Below are 14603 nucleotides of genomic sequence, written 5' to 3'. Positions count from 1 at the left end.
GAGAGTGGGGGTCCATCAGGATGAGGGGGCATATTTGGGTCCGGAGGATTATAAGCCGGCTCGGGGGATTTGGGTACTGCAGGGACTGGGGTGCATGGGGGAATTATGGGGGTGTGGTGGGGGGCTGCAGGGACTGTGCTGTGCAGTGGCCGCAGCTGGTGATGCATAACCCTCAGCAAATGTGGGGTGAGTATCCCCCATCTTCCCCTCAGGCTGATGGGCTGGAGTTGGAGTACGAGATGGTGCTGACCAAAGGGGATTCCTTCTGGACACAGCACCTCTCAGCTGATGAGTTCAGTGCTGCTGTGACCAGGGGAAAGACATTGCGAGGGGGACTGGCGTGCATCGAGATCGGGGGGTATATGGGGGTATGGGGGTCTGAGGAGGCTTATTGGGGTCTAGAGGGTCTGGAGGGGCTGAAGGGATTGGTGTATATCAGGGTCTGTGGCTGTATAGGGAGTTATGGTGGTCTGGGGGGCTTCAGGGATTGGGGATGGGGAAGTATATGAGGGCCTGGAGGATTGTTTAGGCGTTTGGGGGGTTGGAAGGATTGGAGTGCATCAGTATGGGGAATATCACAGAATCACAGAATCACAGAATTTCTATGTTGGAAGAGACCTTTAAGATCATCAAGTCCAACCCATGTTCTAATACCTCAACTACATCATGGCACCAATATATTGGAGGTTATTGAGATCTGAGGAAGCTGAAGGGGTTGGGGTACAAAGGGGAATGATGGTGGGGCTGCAATGCAGGGGGCATCTGTGGATAGCCTGGTGGGTATTGGGGGTTTCATGGGGTGAACCTCTTTTCAGCCCTCTCCCCACCTTCTCCAGGCATCCTGGAAACAGACATCACCTTCCTCCTCGTCTTCATCGTCACCCTCATGTTATTCATCAGTGAGCAGCTGGGGGGAAAATCTGAGCTTCAAGGGGGCCTGGGGGGAGGCAGTGTTTTGAGAGATCCGGTGCTCACCCCCCCAGACCCCCCAGACCTGGTCTCGGGATGGCAGCTGCTCCACACCACCTGCAAGTTGTTCATGGTGGCTGCCAGCATGGAGTGTGAAGGGGGAGCTTGGGGGCTATGGGCAGGTTTGTGGGAGCCGGCAGCAGCTGTGAGGACTGGAGAAAATTGGGGTCTGGGGAAGTTATATGGGGATTTGGGGGATCTTCAGAGACTGGGAAGTGTCGAGGTCCAAGGGGCATATTGAGATTTGATAGGGCTGCGGGTTCTGGGTGCGTTTGCGGGGGGCTTTCACAGCAAAGTATAGGGGATATGGGGGAGCACAAGGGGACTTTGAAGTCATGGGAGGTAATGAGGGGCTTGGGGGAGTACAGGAGATGTGGGGGTGCACAGACCCTCCTGTGGGGGGTGTGATGAAGGGGGGTACCCAGCCCTCCCCATATCCCCATGCCAGCTGCTCCCCCCACCCCATCAGCTTCCTCATTTTCCTCATGCTCATCCTGCTGGGCAAGTGCTTTTCCATCACAGGTACTACGGAGGGTATGGGGAGGTGGCTGGGGGGCACAGGGGCAGCTGTGGGTCACTATGGGACAGTCAGGGGTTCCTATAGAGCATTTGGGGGGGAGGGTGGAGTAGTTTTGGGGTTCTCTATGGGGCACCCACAGGGTTGGTGCTTTCAGGGGCCACATCAGACTGGAGAGCTCCATCCAGCTCTCCATGTACATGACCCTATACAGGATCGCCCACATCACCCTGCTCACCTACAAGGCCCAAGTGACGCCCCTACACCCACTTGTATTTGTGCAGTTTAGAGAGGGTTTGTGGGTATTTGGGGGGTATTTTGGGATGCAGGGGCAGTTCTTTGACCACCATAAGGTGCTTTATAATTGTAAGGTTCAGGTGAGACCCATGTGCCCAGCTGTATTTGGGGAATATAGGAGGCATTTGGAGGGGTGTGGGGTATTTAGATGGTGTTTGGCTTTGTGGGGTTTATCTTTGGGGGGAGAGGCAGTTTTCTGACCCTGATCAGGTCAGGTACCCCTACAAGTCACCTGCTGGGCACAGGCTCATTGTGCTGCACTTCAGGGCCTTCAGCTGGTTATGCAATGCCATCGCCATCACTGTCACCATTGTCCTTGAGTACCGCTACTTCTACCTGCCCTTCCTGGGAATTTATGCCCTCTGGTGAGTCCTGGGGGCTACCTGGAGGACATCTGAGGTGTCTCACACAAGGGTCTCTCAAGGGGGTCTCATGAGGGTCTGACAGGGATGTCACAAGGGTCACTCTCATAGAAGTCTCAAAATGGTCTCACAGGCAGAAAACTCTTCAAGGAAAAATGCCACTCAGTTTCCACTGGGCAAGTCCTCAGGCAGAATTGAAGGGCTGATATTACTTCTGACCCTCTGGAAGGGATCTCCAGGTCATATTTACAAGAAGCGAGCAACAAGCACCATGATCAGAGCTAGAGGGGCTCTGGCTCCAGCCAGGTGTGGGAAAAGGACAGTGGGGTCAGTTGGACTGTGTGGATCCATGGCCTGGCACAGCAGAGCCACAGGAGCACGAGGCTTTAGTTGACATGGGTGCACAATGCACCCTGATGCCATCATGCAGGGGCAGAATCCATCTCTGTTTCTGGGATGACAGGGGGATCCCAACAGGGACTGTACTGCAAGCTGAAGTGCTCCTGACTGGGCATGAGTGTCAGAGAAACGCCATTGTTGCTGGCCTAGAGGCTCTGTGTATCCTTGGCACAGATCACCTCAGGAGAGGTATTTCAAAGACCCAAAAGGACACCACTGGGCTTTGGGAGAGCTGCTGTGGAGACAGAGGAAATTCAGACAGCTGAATCCCTTGCTTGGTCTTTCAGAGGACCCTTCTGCTGTGGGACTGCTGAGGGATGAAGAACAGCAGGTGCTGATGGCCGGCACAACAGTGTCCCATTGGCAACATGGCACCAACTGGGACTTCAGGACCCCATCCATGAACTGATCCGTGAACTGGAGAGCTGGGCGTGCTCAGCAAGACACGCTCACCCCTCAGTAGCCCCACATGACCCCTGCCTGAGTCCTGTGGAGAGTGGACACTGACAGTGGACTGTCATGGCCTGAATGAAGTCACACCATCACTGAGTGCTGCCATGCTGGACATGTTGGAACTTCAGTATGAGCTGGAGTCCAACGCAGCAAAGTGGTGCCACAGCAGAGGAAGCTTTTGAGAAGGGGGAGGAGATAATCCAGATCCTCCTGATGGCTGGTTTTGCCATAAAACAGAGTAAAGTCAAGGGACCTTGAAATTCAGTTTTTAAAAGTAAAATAGCAATATGGACATTGTCAGTTTCCAGTGGATGTGGTCAACAAAATAGCAGCAACATGCTTTTGAACAAATTAAAGAGGTGATTGTTCCTACAGTAGCTGTTGAACCAGTCAGGACAGGACAAGGTGTGGAAAACATGCTCCACACTGCAGCCAGGGATAATGGTCCACCCTGGAGCCTCTGGCAGAAGGAACCTGGGGAAGTTTGAGGACTACCCTATGGTTCTTGAGTCTGGGATACAAAGGATCTGAAGCCAGCTATACCCTTACACCACACTGCAGGTACTGGCAGCTTATGAGGAGGTTCCATCTGTTTCAGAAGTGATTGGCATCAAAGCACAGCTTCCACTGGCACCCGACTGCCAGTGCTGGGCTGGATGTTCCAAGGGAAAGGCACCTTGGAAGTCATTACGAACTGGCCCTGAGGCAAAGATTTCATATTATCATCAGAAGGGGAAGAGGTGAAGGTGGCACATGCTATGGAGGCCTTGACTACCAGAAAATGAAAAGCGTCACTCTTTCTTTACTGATGGTTCCTGCCATATTGTAGGGATGCATCAAAAAGGGAAAGCTGCTGTATGGAGTCCTACATGACAGCTTGTGGAAGTCACTGACGGACAAGGTGGATCCAGTCAGGTTACAGAGCATAAAGCTTAAAGCCATCTAGCTGGCTTTGGATATGGCTGAATGAGAGACGTGGCCAACACTCTGCCTCTGCACTGACTCATGGATCGTGGCAAATGCTCAGTGGAGCGGCTGGAACAATGGAAAAAGGGCAATTGGCAACACAAGGTAAACCCAGCTGGGCTGCTGGACCGGGGCAAGATGTCACTGCCCAATGGATAAGCTGGTTGTGAAAGTCCCTCCTGTGGATGCTCACGTGCCTAAGAGTCAGGCACTGAAGAGCATCACAACAATGGACAGGGGGATGGGGCTGCCAGGATTAAAGTGTCTCAGGGGGGTCTGGACTGGCCACACAAGGGTGAGTTATTTCTGGCTCAGTGATGCCTCCGGTAGCCAGTGTTTCAGGGGCAGATGAGACGTTGCCCAGGCAAGGTAAAGACCTTTCTGTCCTGGAATATTTTGTGTGGGAGCAGTCCTTGAATGGATCCAAATTTTGAGCTTGGCACCAAATTTAGGAAGTTGGGCTCTGAAAGTGAATGAAAGCACGTTTCCTTGGGAGGAGAAACACCTAGTCCTACTGTTGGTGCTGCATATGATTGTTGGCCCAGGAAACGAAAAGGCAAGCAAGACCTATCTCTCCAGGCACCTATTCTGTTGGAGAAATCGTCGGACATACTTATTAGTAGAGGTGGTTTCCAAATTCCTTATATGTGTTCCTGAAAGGGAATGACACTGTTTTTTCTTGTGACTAAACACTGTGACTAAATCACTAGTCACAGTGTTTTAGGATGAAAACATTTTGCTGGCCTTCATCTCCACCTGGCAGATGATCATCTGCAGCACCACCAGTCGGACATGGTGTTTCCCTTCACAAGAATAGGTACTGCCATTCACATTGAAGAACCTAGTTGCAGCATTTGGAGCTGAGTTCCAGTATTGAATACATCTCAGCTCTAGACATTGCTCTCACACCAAACAGACTAGGGCAGAAAAGTCCTGCTGGCATTTTCCTCCCCTCTTTCCACTTTATAATCTGTGATTAGCTGCTTTCCTTCCCATGTAAAAGCACTCTCATTCCATTTCAGGAGTCAAACACACAATTTTGTAAATCACCTGCAATGTTGAGTATGTCTAAGGATTGCTCCCAAACAAAGGCTCCAGAACAGCAAGGTCTTGCTGGCATGTCTCTCTACCAGGCAGATGATTATCTCTAGCACCAGCATTAGGACTGGGAGTTTCACTTTTCTAGGAAAGGTACTGTCATTCACTTTCAGGGCTCGGGTTCTGACATTTGGATTCAAGCTCCAATATTGAATGTCTAAGGATTGCTCCCACACAAAAAAATGTAAGAACAGAAAGCTGTTGCTGTTTTTTACCTTCACTTTGCCGTCATCTGAACACCACCAGCAGGATTATGTGTTTGCCTTCCCAAGGAAAGGTACTGTCATTCATGTTCAGGAGCACAGTTGCAGCATTTGGAGCCACACTCCAATACTGAATACTTCCAGTGATTATCTAACACAAAATGATCCAGGGCAGAAATATCTTTGTGACCTTTACCTCCCCTGGGAAGCATATCTGCACAAGAACAGTGGGTTATGTCCTTTCCTTCCCATGGAAAATCACTTTATTCCTCTTCAGGAGTCCACCACCTTACTTTGGAGACGACTCTCCAATATTAAATATATCCAAGGATTGCATCCACACAATATGTGTCAGGTCAGAAAATTGTTGCTGGATTCTACCTCCCCCAGGGCAGCATGTAATCTGCTCTTTGAACCCTGGGTCTAGGGTTTTTCCTTCCCCTGTAAAAGTGCTTCAGTCATCTTTAAGGAGCTCACCACTGAAATTTGGATACCACCTCCAGTACTGAAAACATCCAAGGATTGCTCTCACACAAAATGTGGACTGACAGGTCTTGCTGGCCTTTAACCTCCAATGGACAGAGCTCCTGAAATAAAATGAACGTGCTTTACCATGGGAAGGAAAGCGCGTAGCCCCAGTGGTTTAGGTGCTGATTACAGGCTACCCTAGGGGGATAAAGATTGGCAACAGCTTTCTGATCTGGCAGCTTTTGCATGAGAGTCATGTTTGGGCATATATAATATCGGAGATGGTATTCACATTTGAATGATGGGCTTCTGGATGAGAATGAGAGTTCCTTTCTATAGAAAGGAAAGCATGTAGCCCCAGTGTTTGCGGTGCTGATGAGATGCTGCACAGGGGAGGTAAAGGCCAGCCAAGACCTCTCTGTCATGGCACATTTTTGGTGGGGGCAAACCTTGGACATAATATTGGAAGTATTATTTAATCTGGGTAATGGGTAAAATCCCTGGTCATATTCAATTAATTGCACTTACAACTGAAAAGCATGTGTGATATAGAATGCATGTACTAAGTTACCATATTTATTAGCTTAAATAAAAGAAGTAACTCTACCCCGTGGGTTAAACTTGTTAATGTGTGAACCAAATTTGCTTCCTGCTGGCAGTGATTGCTCCTGCAGTAAGGATAAGCTGTCCTTTAATGGTTAACTTGATCCTCAGGGGGGGTGTGCTGGAATCATTACTGATATCATTCCTGGGTAGAAAAAACAGTACACGTCTCAGCAGCATCAGCCTGAACAGGTTACCCCTTAGTGGCTCAAGTTGTTTAATCATTCGGACTAATGACAAAATTCCTTTTTCCCACTCAGAATCTCTCTGTTCCATCTCTTTAAATGTGGTTGAGTTGAATAGTGAATATTTCTTTGGTCTTTCATGGTGTTAGGCCTTGACATTCTTCAGGAGGAATCTCAACTTCTACTTTATGAAGTACTTGCCCACTGCTCTTGCTGCTTCCCGTGTTTTCAGGGGAGTCTCTTGCAATTTGAGCTGTCCTCCATGGGTAGTGTGCTCCCTAATTTGAGCTATCAGTTCCGCAAAGTTTAGTACAGCAGCGATTGTAGATGTGGTACTGGTATTCAACTGCCTGTAATAAATCATAAGCCACAACTGTCTGTGCAGCTCTTTCATGAGCCAGACCCTAAGACTGGCTCAGTTGGTCTGAGCATGGTGCTCATAACACCACAGTTGTTGGTTCAATCTGTGTATGGCCCATTCACTTAACAGCTGGACTTGATGATCTTTGTGGGTCCTTTCAACTCAGAATATTCTGTGATCTGTGACATAAGGGCAATGCCAACAGCAAACATTGGCTAAACACTGGCAAGTTCTATGTGGCTGGAGTGTGTTAAAATGATCACTGGCCACTATCTCAGACAGGAGAAATAGGAGTGTGACTGAGTGATAGTACCTTTTTTCTTTTAATCTGTCACCACCCCATCAATGCCCAAGCACACAGGTGCTTATATTGTGGCTGTTAGGTTTGCAGTATTGGGTACTTCAACTGTTAGGGGGGCCAAATTGGTCAGAACTTCAGAAATTCCACTTCTCCCTGCAGTAAAAATCCAGCACGGGGACACACTAGCAGTCCTTGGATCAGGGATTGCAGGTGCCAGATGGAGTCAGCACAGTTTCTGGACTTCTTTTAGGGTTTGGGCTAATGTTCAAACATTAACATTGACTCACTGCCGTCAGACAGACGACAGATTTAAATATTCAGAACACCAAAACGCTAAATATTGTCATTGTGATCTTTGATTGTAAAGCAAGTAGTCAATATCCACTTCTCATCCAGGACCCATAAATTAACCTTAGCAGCTTGACAGATAACATGCGCTCCATTTACTAAAGTGATTTTAACTCTTGGTGTCTGGGTCATACACCCAGCTTCTTGGCATCCTGCTTCATTAGTACTGAATGTTGTGCTCCTGTATCTATTAGAAATGTAAGTAATCGCTGACAAGAACCAACTGGAATCTGGATGTATGGGTCATTAGTATGTATGTATTGATAGGGTTCCACTTGTTGCATTGCAGTCTCACTTGGCTTGTGCCTGGAATGCTTTTGTAAATCAGCCACCTGAATGGCTCTTGCACAATACAGGGTGAATTGGTAGCTTGCTTAAGCATCACCTTTGCTATTTCTTTCAGTTTTCATCTTTTCTCCTTTGCTTCCTGGAACTGTTTCTGCAACTGTTCATTTCTCAGTAACAGGGATAAATCAGGTTTCCTCTCTCAGGTCTTGTTTCTCTCTTCTATAATTTTCCCTATTCAAATTCTAAAATAATTGTCTTTCCTTACACTCTGCTGAAGCAAGTAGGGTCTTAAGATGGTCTTTCTCAGTCATAAGTTTATCCACTTGTATTCTCAGTTTTTCTCCTGTCTCCATCTCAGAAGCCAGTCACCACTTTGATACCTCATTTTCTGTTTAAGTCTTATTTTTGGTGAGCCTCCTTAAATGTTTGCAGCTGCCAGCCCCAACTCACTGAGGATGGCGAAAGTTGTTTCTAAGACTCCAATTACCAACTTTAGCCTGTGGTGCCATAGTAATTATAGGTCTCTCAAGAGTTCAAACTCCCACATCAACATCTTTATCCTGCTTATGGCAAGGGAGTGTAACTTTCCTTTTCCCCAGGCACTCCATTCCAGGCACTACATTCTCCAGAACAGCAGTGGATAATTTATCACTTCTCAAGAAATTCCTTTCTGCGAGCCTTTCACTCAAACTGCATTGCATCATGCACTGGGACCCCGCTGCTCCCTTTTGGGCAGTCCACTTCCTTGCTGCTATTCCAATCTCCTGATTGTTGTTCTGTTTACTAATTGTTAAGTGAAACCCATCCTTCTGCCATAGCTAATTAGCCCTGAAGATCTCTCTCCCCACGTTAAGGATCTTTTCTCTTGTCTTTCTCTCTGTGGGATTAACACTTGCTTCAAGTGATCCTGAAATTCTGCCGCAGTGTTTTATCATGTCCAGCAAAACTCGGACCATGGGAGCCACATACTTGGATAACCACTGATGCGGGTGAAGGCTGTCCTGGAACATCTGTCATTCATCAGTTGCAAAAACGGTGCCTTCTGTACACTCTCTGTCCCATGATCTATGCTTGGGGTCTTGATCCTAAGCCAATCACTCCTCTCTAATGGATCCAACCTCCTGCTCAATAGGTGGCACTCTGAGATATTTTTTCTGGTCACCCACCATTAAAAATACTGGGTCTCTGCCTCAGACAAATGATTCAATCACCCCTTGCGAGAGGCACTCTCCAAACATATCCAGTTTCCAATAAGTACATAAGTCTCCTATACTTTTCCTGGAACTTTGCTATCTTGGTTGCTGTGTACCACACTGTTTTAGTAAGAGTGTGCAGACCCTGACTACCACAGAAGGTTTCATCTTGAATTTGGGGTTTGTGATAGATGAGTAATGGAATGATTGAGTCTCACAATTAATAGAAAAATATCATGTATATAGGTTAAGAAAAGTTTTATAGATTTATAGTTGTGTTGTACCGCCTCACATGGTTATCAAGGGACAGATGGAGTTGGGGCATCTGGGAGGGGAAGCTTGTCGCTATGGAGACATCTGACTTCCAATCAGGATTTGAGGAAGAGATCTTCACCACTTGACAGCGAAGAAGGGGTTGATGGACAGAACTTTGGGAGGGGTTAAAGGGTTAAAAAAGGGAAAACCTCCATTGTGAGAGGGCTGAGCACATGGCGGGGAAAATCTTTTGCTCCCAGTGCCGTAACCTTTTTTCTTTATTCAGTCTTCTGTTGTATTTTTGATAAGGTTTAATAAACCTTCCTAAACTATGAAAAGTGAGTAGCTATTTCTCACAGGGTTGTAATGTGATTTCCTCATCATCAGATGTGTTGCTGCTTATAGGATTGTTAGAGAGTGGGCTTTAGTCAAAGCAATGTTCAGTCCTGTCCACAATTTGTCAACTTTCTTTGGAAGTTCAGTTACAAAAATATTCCCCACCAAGCTCAGCACCAGCTTGTCTGGGTAAAAAAGAGGGTTGAGAGGACCCCAGAACTGGAGGTAGCCCAAACCAGGTGGGTGGGGGCTGGGCTGGGATTTTAGAGGGGATATTTGTGGTCCCTGAGGTTTGGGGGGCTCAGAGGGTACCCCAAGGATGGGAGGGATGGGCAGGTTTGAGGGGATTTGGAGTCCCAGGGTAGGTTTTGGGTTCTGAGGCTCAGGAGAGGTCTCCAAGGCATGAGGACGGGGAGGTTGGGGTCCCAGGGCAGGGTTTGGGTTGGGGGGGGTCCGTTCTGGGGTCCCTCCCGCATCCTCCGGTGCAGGTGTGGCCACTGCTGGTGCAGCGCCCCCTGCCGGTGCAGCGCCCCCGAGGGCCCCGCCCCTCCCCGCTCAGCAGCGCCCCGAGCGGCAGCAGCGGGAACAGCAGTCTGGGAGCGCCCAGAACCCCTGCAGCTCCGCCCCCTCCAGGTGTGCCCCCCCAAGCCCACTCCCCATAGAGAGGACCCCGTTGAAGCCCCACCCCCAGAGCCCCACCCATGGACGGGAGACCTCCAGAGCCCCACCCTCACGGGGGTACTAAGCCCTGCTCCCCACAGGCAACCTTACCCACGTTCAAACCACCGCTAAGCACCACCCCCAAAGCCCTGACCTCCATTCAAAAAGCAAATCCCTTAAGTGCCACCCCTTAGACAACCCCCCATCACCACTATACACGGAACCCCTTAGGTCCCAAGACCTTCCTGGCCCCCATCCCAGGTGCCCTCACCTAAAATACTCTCAGAGCCCCCCCTCTGTGTGGGTTCTCCTCCCCTCCAGAGTTCCCCCCTAGGGTGCCTCACCCCCAAATCCCCTCCACCCTCCCCAGCAACAGCACCTAAGGGTCACAAACATTTATTGATTTATTGGGGTGCAGCAAAACTGGGAGGGTCTCCACTAGGGTGGAGGTCCTGGGTAGGTTTCCCTGGGATTGGCATTCTGGTGAGGGGAGTTCCAGGGGGATCATGGGTAGGAGTCCTCAATAATCTGAGGGTCCTGGACTAAAGAAGGGGACCTCCACCCTGAGCTGGGTCCCTGAAGGGGTTGTTGAGGATCCTGAGGTTGGGGTCCAATAGGGGGGAGTCTATGGGGTGAGCCCACATGGGGGTTCTTGGGGAGGTGGATCCCAAATCAGATTATGTCAGGATGTGGCCCCAGCTTGGGTGACCCCATGGTGAGGGTCTCAGCATGATGGTCTCATAGGAGGTCCCAGTAAGACTAGGGGTGTGAGATTGTCAAGAGAGAGCCCCAGGGTGGGGGTCTTGGTACAGGAGCCTGGGTGGTTGAGTCTGTGCAGGGGCTCTGGGGGGTCCCCATTCAGATGCCCTCCCTCGGGTCCCCGCAGGCGCCAGGCCAGCTGCAGATCCTTGGGGAACAGGGTGACTCGGTGGGCGTGCAGCGAGCACATGTAGGCATCTTCCAGCAGCCGCACCATGAAGGCCTCTGCTGCCTGTGTACCAAAACCTGAGCTGAGGCGGGGGGGTCCCCAAAGCCCCCCAGCATGCCCCAACCCCCACAGCTCCCCCCAGGGGCAGAGTGTTGCAGACATCTTTTTGTGAAAACCCTTTTCTTGGTATTTTTTCTTCCTGAGAAGCTGAGAGGCTTCAGGAACAAAATTTAAACAATGGTTATCTGCTGCTGTGGAATGCAACAGGTCCATCTGTGGTTGGTCTCATCTGCCTGTTTGTAATTAATGGCCAATCACAGCAGAGCTGACTCGGACAGAGAGTCTGATGCAGCTGCCTTTGTTATCATTCTTTCTTTTCTATTCTTAGCTAGCCTTCTGAGATGAAACCTTTTTCTTCTATTCCTTTTAGTATAGTTTTAATGTTATATATATATAATAAAACAATAAGTCTTCTGAACATGAAGTCAACATTCTCGTCTCTTCCCTCACCTGAAAACCCCTGTGAACATTGTCACAGCAGAGACCCCCCCAGAACACACACCCAGAGGGCAAGGTTTCTCCAAACCTACCCCAGGGGCGACTGGGAGGAACCAAAACACCCTGTGCCTGTAAATGTGTGAGGAGGCACCAACACCCAGTGACCCATTCCAAATCCCTGACAGACCCGGGGGATAAGAGACCCCCCCGCACCACCCAGAGGTCTCCCAGAGACCCTGTCAACGTCCATAGAACCCTGTCCCAGAACTCATAGACCCACCCCAGCCAATAGACACCCTGCTAGACTGCCCCTCAGCTCCCATCACACACACCCAACAAACCTCTCAGCCTCATCCAAGCACTCAAACAGATCTTCCTGGACCTCCCCGGCCCCCCAGACACACCCCCAGCACCCACAGACACCCTCTGCAGCATCCACAGAACCTGGAAACCTTCTCACCACCCATTAGATCCCCCTCAGCCCCCTCCCCACCCCCCTAAGTCCCTGGATACCCCTGCAGGACCCATAGGACCCCTCCAGCCCCTCTGTGACCTCCCTCCACCACGCCTGGGCCCCCCGAGCCCACCTCCTGCAGCGCCAGCAAGGCCATGCTCTGCCAGCGGTAATCGACCCCGCGGGTGAAGAGCAGGCAGATCTCCCGCACCTGCGGCAGGGAGGGCACAGGGAGGGGAGCACATGGGGGCAGCGGGGTCACAGGGAGTGCGGGGCCATTGGGACAACATGGAGGGGATATGGGGGCATTGGGGACATCCAGAGCTGGGGCCAACACCATGGCGACACCCTGGAGGCGTGGAGACACTGCCCTGGGGACATCCCAGGGACCTGGGGACACCCTTGTTGTCATCCTGGAGACGCTTTGGGGGCACCCCAGGGAGAGGAACACTGGGGACAGGAACACCTGGGTGTCACCATGATATTTTCTGGAAAATCCCTTCGCCAGGATTTTTCTCCTGAGAAGCTGAGAAGGCTCAGAAAAGAAATGTAAACAATAATTATCTGATTGCTTGGAATGTGGTCTGGAGGTTGCTTACCAACAGGTGCATCTTTGATTGGTGCCATGTGAGTTGTTTTTAATTAATGACCAATCCCAGTCCAGCTGTAGGGGGACTTTGGTCAGTCATGGGTTTTTATTATTCATTCTTTTCCAGCGTTCTTTCTGTATCCGTTCTCTATAGTTTAATATAGTTTTAGTATATCATTTTCTTTTAATATAATACCATAAAATGATAAATCAGCCTTCTGAGAACTTGAAGTCAAATTCTCATCTCTCACCTCGTCCTGGATACCTTCACAACACCACCACACCTGGAGATACACTGGGGAGCGGAGATGTGGGAACACCATGATGGGGACACCCTGGGATCTCCCAGGTGGGAGGCAGGGGGGAAGCACCACTCTGGAAACATTTTGGGAACACCCTTGGCCATGGGAACATGGGGACACTCCCCTGGGGACACCCTGATGGGACAGGGGGGACAGTGCCAGCACGGCAGGAGGGGCACAGGGAACACCCAATCCATGCAGCCTCTGAAGGTGGCAGCACACAAGGATGTCTGGAACCACAGAAGGACTTTGGGGGATATGCAAGGATGTTGGGGGAGGACAGGCCCACCATGTCACAAGGACAGGGAGGAAGGTGGTGGTCCTGAGGAGTCCCAGGGGGTGATCTGGGGTTCTGGGGGGTAACTTGGTGGGTCTGTAGGGGGTTGGAGGGTCCCAATGGTTTTTGGGATGGGGTCTAAGGGGAGGTTGGAGGGTTCCAGGTTGGATTTCAGGGGGCCCAGGGTGGATTTGAGGTTGGATTTTAAGGGGTCCTAGGGATCATTTGAAGGGTTCCAGTGGGTATTTGGGAGAGTCCTATGGGGAGCTGAAGGGTCCCAGGGTGGATTTGAAGGCTCTGGGGGAGGTTGCAGGGTCTGAGAGGGTTGATCTGGGGTGTCCTGGGATGGATTTGGGGATCCCAGGAAAGTGGACAGAAAGGGGACCCAGAGTGGTTTGGAAGACCCCAGACAAATGTTGGAGGTTCTGGGATGAAACTGGGGGGATCCTGGAGGGGTTTGGGGGTCCCAAAGTAGATTTTATGGGTATCTGAGATGATCTGTGTTGTTGCAGGGGAGTTTGGGAGTCCATCGGGGGTGCTGGGGAGGTTCCATGGGGGAACTTGGGGTGTCTGAGGATTTTAGGGTGCAGGAGTGTTCATTTTGGGATGTGGGGGCTTCTCACCAGGTGGGCGAAGGGGCCGGGGTGCAGCAGCAGGGACCTGCTCTGGTACCTGCAGATCTCCTGCAATGCCTGCTGACCTGGGCAGTGCCCTGGGGAGGCATTGGATGGGGATCTGTGGGGGCTTTAGGGGATCTATTTAGCCGGGGGCACAGATGGGGGGCTCTGAAGGAACTAGGAGATCTATAGGGCCTGTCAGAACACAGGGGGCTATAGGGGATCTATGGGGGGCTATAGGGGCCGGGGGGGACAGGGGTAAGCTGTGGGGGTTATAAGGGATCTGTAAGGTCTGGGGGGACATTGCGGATATGAGGGATCCATAGGGAGCTACAGTGATGGCCAATATAGGGGAGTTATAGGGGACAGAGATTATGGGGGTTTATGAGGAACAGGGTATAGGGAGGAGGCTGTAGCAATGTATCTGAACAACTTAGGCCTCAGTGTGCTCCAGCCATACCGCTTGTAACTGTTCATATCAGAATTTTCTCGGGGCACTGTGGAATTCATCAAGGATACTAAGACATAAACTGTGCTGAAATAAGAACAAAGAAGCTGAGAAAGGGCACACCAGGCTTGCAAGAACTGGATAGCAGAGGACTGTAGAAGACCTGCACGGTAACCAATCACAGACACTGAGAAATGGAGGCAGAGAACAACGGAATAAGACAACGGC

At 50.4% G+C, this 14603-nt stretch overlaps 1 protein-coding gene across 1 annotated transcript; it reads right to left on the bottom strand.

Annotated features, from left to right (window-relative positions):
• Nucleotides 1-10986: 10986 nt before the first annotated feature.
• On the bottom strand, nt 10987-14462 carry LOC115915966 (histone H3-like centromeric protein A; the record flags this gene model as incomplete). The annotated part of the gene is made up of 4 exons (XM_030969662.1): nt 10987-11253; nt 12276-12353; nt 13934-14045; nt 14388-14462. Coding segments are annotated over 4 exons (532 nt in total), but the record flags the coding sequence as incomplete, so codon positions are not given.
• Nucleotides 14463-14603: the final 141 nt, after the last annotated feature.

This window comes from Camarhynchus parvulus, unplaced genomic scaffold (genome assembly GCF_901933205.1).
Source record: "Camarhynchus parvulus unplaced genomic scaffold, STF_HiC, whole genome shotgun sequence".
NCBI lineage: Eukaryota > Metazoa > Chordata > Aves > Passeriformes > Thraupidae > Camarhynchus > Camarhynchus parvulus.
Note: the sequence above shows the minus strand (reverse complement) of the source record. Positions and strands in the feature narration are given on the sequence as shown.